This window comes from Emydura macquarii, unplaced genomic scaffold, assembly GCF_026122565.2.
Source record: "Emydura macquarii macquarii isolate MOO-44397 ecotype Brisbane River unplaced genomic scaffold, CSIRO-AGI_Emac_v2 contig_2531, whole genome shotgun sequence".
Lineage (NCBI taxonomy): Eukaryota > Metazoa > Chordata > Testudines > Chelidae > Emydura > Emydura macquarii.
The window spans coordinates 2,025,534-2,037,805 of NW_027132668.1; the positions used below are offsets into that span (position 1 = coordinate 2,025,534).

A 12,272-nucleotide genomic window follows, 5' to 3' on the forward strand; every position below is an offset into this window, starting at 1 on the left:
TTCATAATTAATTGCCATATTGGGAATGGGGTAGTGGGTGCATATGGTGCCCTTGCTGCAAAAGGTTATTTATGTAATTTCAGGCCTTTTATAGTTTGGAAGACATACTGTTCTTGTGGTGCCCTACTGACAGAGGAAGATGTTATTCTAAGTGTCTGGAGGGAAACTAGCAGTGTATGTGTGACCCGCCCGTGCCTAGGGTAGCCACCTGAAAATGCCAAGGTCAGAGCAGGCGGTAAAAGGAGAGCAGATTCTCCCAGCACTGGTGGGTGACACTGAAGTCAGACTTCCCAACCAGCCACAAGCAGTGCTTCTGATTCCACACACTGGTTATCAAGAAGCCAAAATAAAAATATACACAGTCCCCTTTACTGCATTTCAGTCTCTGGCTCCCAATCAGCCACTAGGTCCAGTAAAGAGACCAGTTATTTAAAACTCTATGCTCTTTACCACAAAGGTTTCTCCTGACCCCAAAGGGTCAGCCACACTACCAGATCAATATAAGTTTGGATCTTACCCAAAATCCCATGCTGCCAGCCAATCCTTTAGTAACTAAAACTAAATGTTTATTATAAAAAGAAAGAAACAAATTGTAAGAGAAATGTTAAAGGATTAAAGCAATCACATACATACAAATGATTGGAAAGTCCATATACACCAGGTTTCTAGTAGAATTGTGGAGTTTGCAGGCTTGTATAATCCCTCTGGTACACATCCAGTACCTGGATGGGTCTCAGTTCTTTGTTTCACAGCTTCAGTTCAATTCAGTTGTAGATGAGTTGTTCCAGAGGTAGGTGAAGACTAAAGACAAAATGGATGTGGTGCAGCTGCCTTTTATGTCCTTTGGCCTTGGCCATGCTGCTTGTGGAATTTTACAGGAATAAGATGGAGTCCAGGGTCACATGAGTTAGTCCTGGTGACTCATCAGGTATATCCCTGGCTTCTCCCCCTGGGCCCCTTGTACCTGTGAATTTCTTAATGGACCATTAAGCAGGCTAGTGCTGCAGCCATCCTGTCTGGGGTGTCGCCCAGACACAGCACAATTTGAAATACAGATATATTAACCATATCCATAACTTTCATTACACACATAACACATGAACATAAACATCATCAGCTTACTTAGCACATTATAGCCTTTCTAACAGTACCTGACACGGCATATCTCATATGAATTATGATGATTTTGACATATTGATATTAAATAATATAATAAATGCCCCCCCAATCCAGCCCGTGTGACACCCCCAATGCGAGATTGGTGTAGAAGGGAGTAATCGGAGCTCCTGAATACACCTCAAAGGCCCCCTAATCCAGCCAGCGTCACAGTATGCAGCTGATGTATTCAAGCACATAGTGAGTGAATAGCACATTTGTGAGTGGAGTGGAGTCAGCTATACATGGGGGCCTGGAAAATACAGCCTTCCCGCAGTGTGACTAACTATCCAGAGTTGCTGCTTCAGGAACAGTTTGCAGCTATCAACAGCCAGGAATGGGTCAGATTCCATGAGGGAATTAGCATGATGCTGCATTAGCACATAATGGCATATCCTGCTGTTGCTTCACACAAACATGCTGAAATCTACAGCTTTCCTCCACCCAGGTTGGCACAATTCTGAGGAAAAAAATGACACCCCACTCGTACTTTGGAGAAGTGATTTTGTGACCCTCAGACTTCATGGACTGCCTCCAACTGAAATGGACTAGATTTGGAAATGGAATACTGTTTCCCAAATACATGTACTCATTTCACCATTTGCCGGTGGCTCCATAGACCCAGAGGAGTGATCAGAATGGCAAATATCTTATTCCTGAAAGGAAAACCTGAATGACCCTAGCAAACACCTGTGATTTGACAATTAAACTAACCTTTACAGCTGTTTATGAATGTCTGAAATTCCAAGTCACCATTTCGGAACTCAGTGTATTTGGGGGGATGGAAGGGAGAAGAGAGTCACCTAGGCACTACGATGTACTCTGCCATTAGTGGCCATGCTGCTAGCTAGGCCTTATATTTTTGCATTGCTCCGTCCATCAGAAATGCCTGTAATAATGAACTGTAAATGTGAGCCATACTCTTACCGAGCTCTGAGGTGGCTTCTGTCTCCAGCAGGTTTGCTGCAGGTGCAGCAGCAGGCTGTTTCTCGAGGGGGGAAAGATCAAACAGCCCTTCCGAGTAGGGACCAAGAATCCTGATCCACAGCCTACTCTGGGACTAAATCTGTTAAAAATGTCACTTCATGCTCCGCACTGGGAGCCTGCTACTTGCTCCCATCACTCCCCATGTTGGATTTATGGGCCAACAGGGCATTATCTTGGCTGACCAGGTCATCGTGAAGCACGGTTGGCTCCATTCTGGACGCAATGCCCAGAATCTGGTCATGCCGTTGGCTGTTTGCCCCAGCTGCAGTTCTTATCCCTGGTCTTCCAGTACATACTATACTACCTGCACTGATCACCTGTCTAGAAGATCTGCAGAGCTGCCAGTTTTTTAGCTGTCCACTGGTATGCATGGTCATTCCTGGTGCCTTTTCTGAAGTCTACAGTTTTAATGGTCTTGCACCAGAGATTCACCAATATTTGGCTGTGCTCCCTTGACCATGAAGCAGCTTGCTTTGGAAAAGGCTCTTTCAGTTTGATCGCCACTGCAAACCCAAGAGGCTTTCCGATAGTGTGCTGGTGGAGCAGTGATCAGAAGAGAATGGGTGAATGCAGACCAGAGCTGCTGCCATACACCTAGGAGGGAATGGCTTCCGTTTTCAATAGAGTGGATTAGAGATTGTTGGGATAGAGAGGAGTAAGGAGTTCGTCCCATGGAATTGTGGGATACATCTGGCAGACTACTGGGACATGAGTCAAGTGGGGCTGATTCTACATTGCAAAGCAATAGGGCTTAAACAATGGGTTCCAGCTTGAATTGTGCTTGGGGGATTGTGGGACCCTAGGTCTGGTTAGCGCATCTGCCGTGTAGACACCAGGGGAGTTAGGTTTCAGTTCAAGCATGGGCTTATGTTGCAGTGTAGACATACCCTAGGCCTAACTTAAGTACCAGACAAATTGGTTTAAACTATAGTAAAGAACAGAATAATCAGACACATAGATGAACACGATATAGTGGGGACGAGTCAACATGACTTTTGTAAAGGGAAATCATGCTTCACCAATCCGTTAGAACTCTTTGAGGGGATCAACAAGCATGATCCAGTGGATATAGTGTACTTTGACTTTCCGAAAGCTTTTGACAAGGTCCTGAAACAAAGGCTCTTAAGCAAAGTAAGCAGTCGTGATAAGAGGGAAGGTTCTCTTGTAGATAGGAAACAAACAGATAGAAATAAATGGTCAGTTTTCACAATGGAAAGTGGTTATCCCTGAGGATCTGTACTGGAACCTGTGCTGTTCAACATATTCATAAATGACCTGGAAAAGGGGGTAAACAGCGAAGTGACAAAGTTTGCAAACAATACAAAATTACTCAAGATAGTTAAGTCCAAAGCAGACTGAAGTGTTACAAAGGGATTTCACAAAATTGGGTGACTGGGCAACTGAATGGCAGATGAAATTCAGTGTTGATAATTGCAAAGTAATGCACATTGGACAACATAATCTGAACTATACATACAAAATGATGGGGTCTAAATTAGTTGAAAACACTAGTGAAAGAGATTTTGGAGTCATCATGAATAATTCTGTGAAAATATCGGCTCACTGTGCAGCAGCAGTCAAAACAGCTAACAATATTAGTAACCATTAGGAAAGGGACAGATAAGACAGAAAATATAATGCCATTATATAAATCCATGGTATGCCCACACCTTGAATATTGCATATAGTTCTGGTTGCCCCATCTAAATAAAGATATATTAGAATTGGAAAAGGTATGGAGAAGAACAACAAAAATGATTAGGGGTATGGAACAGCTTCCATATGAGGAGAGATTTAAAAAGACTGGGACTGTTCATCTTAGAAAAGAGATGACTAAGGGGGGAAATGAGAGAAGTCTATAAAATCATGAATGGGGTGGAGAAAGTGAATAAAGAAGAGTTATATACTCTTTCATGTAACACAAGAGCCAGGGGGTCACCCAGTGAAATTATAGGCAGCCAGTTTAAAACAAACATAAGGAAGTACTTCTTCGCACAACACACAGTCAACCTGTGGAACTCTTTGTAACGCTGGCAAACCAGGTGCTAGCTCTTCCAAAATGTCAGGCATTAGCTAACAACTAACACACTCCTAGCTGGAGACCAGACCAGTTCCCTATATGTTAGTTTTTGCTCAAAATAGGTGTCAGTACTATGAGAATGTATTTAGTGTTTAGATGCTATGACATGCTTGTAAATTGCTGCATGCACGAATCTCACTTGTAATATCTGTGTTCCATGCTATAAGAAAATACTTAGAAAATGTTTGTTCTGAACTTGTGAACCTAGGTATGGGAATCGTCCCCCACAGCCATCCAGAAGGACTATCCAAATGAGCTAGACTGTCAAGAACATTGCAATACAAAGGAATGGTTAATGGCACTATCATACCTTGGAAAAGCTACATGCAAGGAAGCTCATCCTGTGAACTTGGAAGCTGAAGGGAGAAAATAAAGGCTCAGGAAATTTGTCTGCCTCTCTCTTTGCTGTTTGAACTCTGGGAGGACCAGAGTCTGAGGTAGATATCCTCAGGGATTACCCCTGAGTCTGCCATGAAAGACACTTTGAATTGATAATCATGACAATTCTGTCACTGTTAGGATTTAGATGATGATGTCTTTGTGTGTATATGTTTGCTCACTTTAATCTGTAAATAATTCTTATTTTCCCTTAGTTAATAAACCTCTCCATAGTTTTATTACAGGATTGGCTACAGACATCATCTTTGGTGTAAGATCCAGGGTACCAGTTGATCTGGGGTAAGTGTCTAGTCTCTTGGGACTGAATATTCTGTGATTTTTGGTGTGACCATTTATCACTGAGTCTAGCTTGCCTGGGTAGCAAGGTAGATTGGAGAGTCTAAGGGGATGGTTCGTGATTCCATGGTAAGACGGTTACAGTGATCCAGGAGTTCACATTTGTTACTGGTTTGGTGAAATCTAATTATAGAGCACACCACCAGTTTGGGGTGTCTGCTGTGTTTCTGATAGTTTGCCCTGAGGTGGGCACACTCAGTCGTGAGCCACTCCAGACAGTGTGACACTTGTTGCTAGGATATATTGTGAAGGCCAAAAGTATAACTGGCTTCAAAAAAGGAGCTAGATAAGTTCATGGAGGCTAGGTCCTTTAATGGCTATTAGCCATGTTGGTCAGTGACAAAACCCAATGCTCTGGATGTCCCTACACCTCTGACTGCCAGATGCTAGGGCTGGACAATAGGGTATAGTTCACTTGGTAATTGCCCTGTTCTGTTCATTCCCTTTGAAGCATCTGGCATTGGCCACTGTCGGAAGACAGGATACTGGGCTAGAAGCACCCTTGGTCTGACTCAGTATGGTCATTTTATGTTCTTATGAGATCCTTGTGGACAAAAAGGTCTATAAAAATACAAGTTACAGTGTAGATGCATGTAATTTTTCTTCTGTTTTGAAGAAACTGTTGAACTGCTTTGAGAGACATTACTAAATCTTTTTTCCTCCCTCTCTAGTAAAACGTAATGGCTGCAGCTTTATTTACCTGTAGTATAATCCTAGTGTTTCTGCCTTTGCTGAAGGCAGGTAAGTTGATCAGATGGTTTCTCATTTGCATACACTGAAATGGGCTCTTTTACACATACATGTAAAGTAACTTATTTCTCAGATACCTGAAAACAGCTATTTAAGAACAGAGATGTAGTAAGCAGCAATGATGCTAATCTGAACTCTGTATTTAGGGTGTGCCAGTATTTTCTTTATAAAACTGTATGGGTTTTTTGTTTAATGTGGTCTTAAATTGTCCTGGTGTGAAGTTTTTCAATGCATTATGCATATTTTGCCCACAAAGGCATTTTTAAATGGGCACTGGAAAAAGTATCGAAGATCCTAAATTTGACATACATTTGACATTTTCAGTGTGGAGAATTCTAAAGACCTATATTTGTAAATCTTTCAGTGTCTGTGTACAATCCTAAAACGTATGCACCTTATTGTTCTGGATCTGGGCAAAGTTAGGCTGACAAACTATTTTACAGCCTCATAGCTCTGTTGATTCCATGCTGCAGCTGACAACAAAGCAGCAGAAAGCTCCTATAAACGAGACAGAGTAGTAGAAGTTGGAAGTGACAGCCCCGTGAAATTCTCCTTGTCTCCCACCCTCCACCAGTGTGCAGCCTTGGAGAACGTAGAAGGACTTTTGCACCAATATTTTATGGTCAGGTTTCTGCAGAGTGGGATGGAGAAAGTCAGGGGGAGAACAATTAGTGTTCCCTGGGAGCTGGCATGCTCCTCTTGCATTCAGTGTGTTTCAGAGTGTGAGTGTCAATGTTGGCCAGACTAATCATTTATTGAATGGTCTGATGGAACTGTTGAAGAGTGGACAGTACTGCTACAAAACAAAGGAGGGTTAGATTTTCCAAAAGTACTCTGTATTAGCCTAACTCTACCCCCATCAGAGTCAACGGTAAGAACCGGTTGACTTCAAAGAGAGCAGAGGTAAGTTGCTGTTTAGTTCTTTTGACATTCCAAGTCAGAGCAGGAAGAGAGGGGAAACAAAATATGCAATCTAAACTCAATGTGAGGAATTTTTAATTACTGAATTAGCTATGACATTGGAGAGGACCATTGCTAATGATATTCTCCTAATTCCTGCACACAAAATAGTTAGATTTCAGATTGCTGGGGAACTGTGACTTGTTTATGGTTAGAATTATTATGGAACAGAATTATTAAGTGTAATTTATAGGATACAATTTTATATTTATAAAATATAATTTAGTTTGTAGATGCTGGAGTTGTCTCTCCTGAAAGAGTATTTAAAGATAATATTGAAAACCTATTAAAGAAATAAACAACATTTTCTCCATAGTTCTATACTTATTTATTATTTTTTTATTTTGTCTCCATCATATTTTTAGAGGACTGCATGGTACATGATGTGCTACGTAACCAAAGTTTGGTGTCTGTACTGGTAGGAGAGCCTCTTACTGTTGATTGCTTGTTAGATAAAACACTAGCTCTTCAGCACATGAATTACAGCTTGACATGGTATAAAAATGGGAGAAAAATGTCTGTAACGCAAGTGAAACATTCCAGAATACATCAGCATGAAAACTTGCTTTGGTTTATTCCTGCAACTTTAGAAGACTCAGGATCCTATGAATGTGTCATATGGTAAGAATGTATTTTCCTTTAGTTTGGTTTTTTACAAAAGCTACCCTGCTGTAGATGTGAGCTTGAAAAAGAGTCATTAAAGAAAAATATGAATTATTTTCTTTAACATTAATTCAGGGGTTAACTTGTAGTTTTCACTTCACAAAAACTTATGATTTCTATTAAAAACAGAGCTACTCATCTTGATTTACAGCAGTGTCAGTTTTGATGAGGCTGTTACACTTCACTGGAAAGAGTCCCAAGTACATTCAGCACTGACACAATTTCATGATTAGGGCTGGTCAGAAAATACTTTTTATTTTCTAAGAAAACATTCAAACTAAAGGAGATTTTTTTTATTTGAATATTTTGCAGATTTTTTATTTTTTTTTTAAACAAAATTATTGGAAATGAAACATTTAACGGAGTTAACAGTTTGATGTTTCTTGGTAATAACATCTTTTATTTCATGTAGTTGAAAATCAGGAGATTACAAATGTTGCAAAAAGTTGTAAGGAAAAGCATTTTTCATTGAAAAACTTCGATTAAAATTTTTTAACCAGCCCTAGCCATGATATCATGAGGTTTGTGTATGTTCAAATATCATGATAATACAACACAATGGTGGCAAATCCTCAGCTGGTATTAATTGTGATAGCTCCAATTACTTCAATGGAGCCATGACAAATTACACCAGTGGAAGATCTGCCCCAATGATTTTTTTTCCCCTAAGAGGTGCACCCTGGTCCCTGCCTCACAGCTTTCAATATTCATGCCCATCCTGACCTTCAAAGTTCCTGAAAACCATGCCCAGACTTAATTTTCAACCTGTAATCCAAATGTAGTGATGGTCCTAGAAATCCATCTCTGTAATGGCCCTTGAAGAACTAACAGCTGATCCAAATTGATTGATCCTTTCACAGCTACAGCATTCTCCTAGGCTCCTCAAGTTCTATAAACATATTTGTTTCTTCAGCATGAGCCAGTTGCCTAGATATTGTTTGGAGGCAATTAGTCTGGATATGACAGTGTTCATTCATGGACACGTATTTGCATGGAGGAGGTTCAAACAGTGTTTGTTGTGAGTTTTCAGGGATTGGAGGAATTTTTACTAATTAAAACGCTAAGAGCAAACAAATTCTCTCCGACTTTTAAACCAGTCGTTCCAGTGACAGTCTGAAGTAATTAGGGAGACCCAAAGAAAAGGACTCCGAGAGGCAGGATTTCTGCTCTGGTATAGTGCAGCAGCTTGTCTTGCACAACTAGTGGAGTGGACTCTGAGCCAAGAATCCTCTGGTCATAAGGCTGGCATGAGCAGTTCAGGGAAGATCACCACAATGTAAGGACAGTTGTCTGGTAGCATAAAGCCAATGTAGGGGCTCTTAGGTTATTGCCTTTCCTTGCTGCCAGAATAGCAGAAAAGGAAGCATAGCTAGATGACTCTTGCACCACACCAATCCTTTTATCCCCTTGTCTGCAGCCTTAAATTAGATCAGCTTGAAGGCTGCTCTGATTTGGAATGGAGATTGGCGCTGCATCAGATTTGGAGGAGTGCAACGCAGAGCTTTACGACGCATGTGTGTGCACGCTGATGTGCATTCCGTGCAGCTTAGTTGTCCTTCAGGATCTGGCTCTTAATTTGTTCAAGGATTCAAGTAACATTTTGTGCAATGTCATACCTGGCCACCTCTTTTTTTTTTTTTTTTTTTTTTGGTAATTGTTTGGACTTGTTGGGTTGTGGAATGAATTAGGCAAAAAGGGAAAATAGAGATGTGGGGGTGGGGAAGGAACTTCTTGTTCCAGGACCCTCTGAAAGTGCGCTAGACAGCAATGGATGTGCTTCTGGAGGAAGCTATGTTCCCAAGTTTCCAACCTGATTTTAAAGCTTCTTTAGAACTTGCCAAGGAGAAAGGGCAGCAGGTATGGAAAGAAAAGAATATAAACATGAGAAATATTAGAATTGTAATTCAGCTGCTTTATTTTCATTACAGGAATTTAAGAAGCTGCAACAAAATATATTTCAGTGTAATAGTTTTCAAAACTACTGCTGGTTTGTGTTTTAATGGGGATTTTTTCTATGCTCAAGAGATACCAGCATCATCAAATGAAAAGATTGTGTGTCCTCATCTAGACAATTTCAGAGAAGAGAAAAATACTTTATCTGTTCATTGGTATAAGGTATAAGACCTTGTGGGGTTTGCCCCACGTTTCATTTTCAGCCATTGTTTTGTGTTTTAACTGATGTTTAGACTTGATAATGGATGATGGGCTGGGAGAAAGAATAGATCATATGACTTTTTTTCTGTGAAATGTGGTGTAACTCACACAAAGTTTGATTGTTGCTGAAAATGTGTGAGCTCATTCAAATTAAAATGATCTTCTATCCAAACCATTTCCCAGTAGCACCATGTAAATAATAAGTTAGACTTGTTCTGAAATGCAAAGAAGTCCATAATAATTGAGAATCAGAAATGTACATGTGAGAAGACTTGTATGTCATGGTGAAATTACTATAGAAAAGTGTAGATAAACTTATCTATTTTACTTGCCCACATGCCTTTGAAGGTGATTTCATCTTCCCCCTCCCCATATTGAACAAAAAAGGTGATCTTAAAAAAAATCCAACAGATACATATTTTCACAATAGGATGATATTGTTCTTGAACAGGATATCCTGATGTGTAGCCAGACTTCAGTGCAAGTAGAGGATGCCGAGCACATCGCAGCCCTGAGTCCTGCCTTGGTGGACCCCTGTGGCTATGCAGAACCAGGAAATTACTTATGCAAAATGACATATAATTATATGGGAGCAGGAGCAGGGCCTAAATGAGTACATGCAGTGCACAAAGTATATAAATTCTACATATGGGGTATAGGCAGAAAATAGAAAAAACCCTCAGTGATATTTTAATTTTAACATAAAATTCATATTGAAGCTAACTGGTGAAATTTCCTTGTCACATTCCATAAGAAGGAATATTTTAATTTGATTTTTTAAAGTACTTTATTCTTATATTCTGTCTGTGATTTAACAAAGCATTTTTTCTTGTATTTAGGAATGTAATCTAATTGAAAATGAAAGATTTCTGATTCGGAATGATGATCTCATAATAACCGGTGTGAATGTAAATGATTCAGGAAATTACTTATGCAAAATGACGTATGACCATATGGGAAAAGAATATAACATTTCACGAAACATTTATGTAACTGTTGTAGGTAAGTCTCGATTTTGTTCTTCAGTACATTTTTAGAGTGCAATGTTACTTTTTTTTGCAAACCAGAAGTTCCAGTCAATTCATTGGTTAGTTAGGATTCAAAGGAATGCCAAATTGAACCATTAAGATATCATTTGTTAGTAATTCTTTTAGAACTTTAAATTTAAAGGAGAGCCAGAAAACTGAAAAACATTCTTAGTATTATTTTTGTCTGTTTGTATTACAGTAATAGTAAATAGAGACTCCAGTCAGGATGTGAAGTCCCGTTCTGCTAGGAGCTATAAAAACACACAGGCCTTGTGTGGATTAGTTTATAATATACGGGCCTTTTCTATACCGGGCATGGGTTTACTGGTGTAACAATCCTGGTGCTATACACCAGAACAAACGCTGGGGGTATGCCCTTCACTGGTGTAAAATGGGGCTTGCCCTAATGTAGCTTACCGTGGTTTGAAACTGGGTGTATTTGTTTTGGTGCCACAGCTCTGATGCAAACCCCCCAGCACAAGCTCTGGTTTTCACTAGTGGAGTGCATCTACACTGGAGGCTTGCATCAGTGCAGCGGCACCAGGACAAATACTCTCAGTATAGACAGACTGTGACAGCTGGGTTTAAGAAACAGTCGGAGGCAGGAAAACTACAACAGCTATAAGATCCTGTGGTTTAGCTAGTGCTCAACTTGATTGGCTAAAAAATCCCCAGCTGAGGAGAGGAAAAGACTCACAAGCCACCTTCCCACTCCCTTGATTCTGGGGATGAAAGAGTCCCTGTCCCAGGGGACCACTTCACCATGTGCTCTGGCCCCACCCTTTCCTTGCCCAGGTGCTGCCAGCACAGAGGAAGGTGGGTGTGGGTGGTGCAGAGTTCACTTTGCCAGCTTTATGCCTGGCCCACTTCTAGCTGCTCTTTAAGGGCAGCCATCAGAGCAGCACAAATGGGCAGAACAGCAGCTGAAGATTTGGCCAGATGAGTTAGAATACAGAAATATTATCCCCTGCCTTTTCCTACTTCTAGTCTTTAGTTCATTTTTATTATAATTAAATTCCTTTGCTGGTTTGTGTTTTTATTTCTCAACTTCTTAAAAATAAATACATCTTTATTCTTGTTTTAAAACTGTTTTTTGAGCCATTACTTTCCCCACATTCCTAAAGTATTCACTGCACTTGTCAGTTTTTCTAATATTATTTTAAACTGCTGCTTTTTGTGGTGGTGGTTTTTTTTTTTTTTTTTTTTTTAAATAATCACTGCCCTGGTTTACTTTCCCTCACATTTTTAAAGCCACCACCTTTCTCTAGTTATATGTCTTAATTTAAATAAAAACCCCACAGTCAAAGTAACTAATCCCATTACCTGGTTACTTCTTATCCACTGCCCCTGCCAGTCACTGCTGTTTCCTAGTCAGCAAAGTTTCCTTTAGGAGAACAAAATAGCCATGGCAGTTAAAAGCACTGGGCACTGAAAGTCAGTGATTGCTGCTTGAAATCTCAATGTGTTAGGGCAGTAGGGGAACAGGGATGTTGGAAGGAGTATGCAGTGGATCGGGGAAAGGAGGAAATGCATAGGGGTAATCTGGGCATGGAGAGGGATGGGGGCTCTAAAGGGGACATGGGAAGAGGAGTGCAGCTCTGTGGGTGCCAGGGACGGGGATGCAAGTGGCTGGGAGAGAATGACCATAAGAGACACTAGGTCTCCACAGAAGGACATAATGTATGTCAGCGGGTAGCTATCCATGTGAATAAATCCATGTGTTAAAAAAACAAAAGATCCTTGAAAGTTCCACACAAAGT

The 12,272-nt window shown here is 40.4% G+C and overlaps 1 protein-coding gene across 1 annotated transcript in view; it reads left to right on the plus strand.

Moving 5' to 3' along the window:
- Positions 1-12,272, plus strand: part of LOC137163345 (interleukin-1 receptor-like 2) — a 36,662-nt gene that overhangs the window by 6,192 nt on the left and 18,198 nt on the right. Inside the window, exons 2-7 of the mRNA XM_067563522.1 lie at positions 4,431-4,659; positions 4,835-4,900; positions 5,629-5,698; positions 7,033-7,288; positions 9,259-9,445; positions 10,324-10,486. Of these exons, the coding sequence (XP_067419623.1) occupies positions 5,638-5,698; positions 7,033-7,288; positions 9,259-9,445; positions 10,324-10,486 (667 nt within the window). The 5' untranslated portion in view covers positions 4,431-4,659; positions 4,835-4,900; positions 5,629-5,637. The remainder of the gene's footprint in view (positions 1-4,430; positions 4,660-4,834; positions 4,901-5,628; positions 5,699-7,032; positions 7,289-9,258; positions 9,446-10,323; positions 10,487-12,272) is intronic.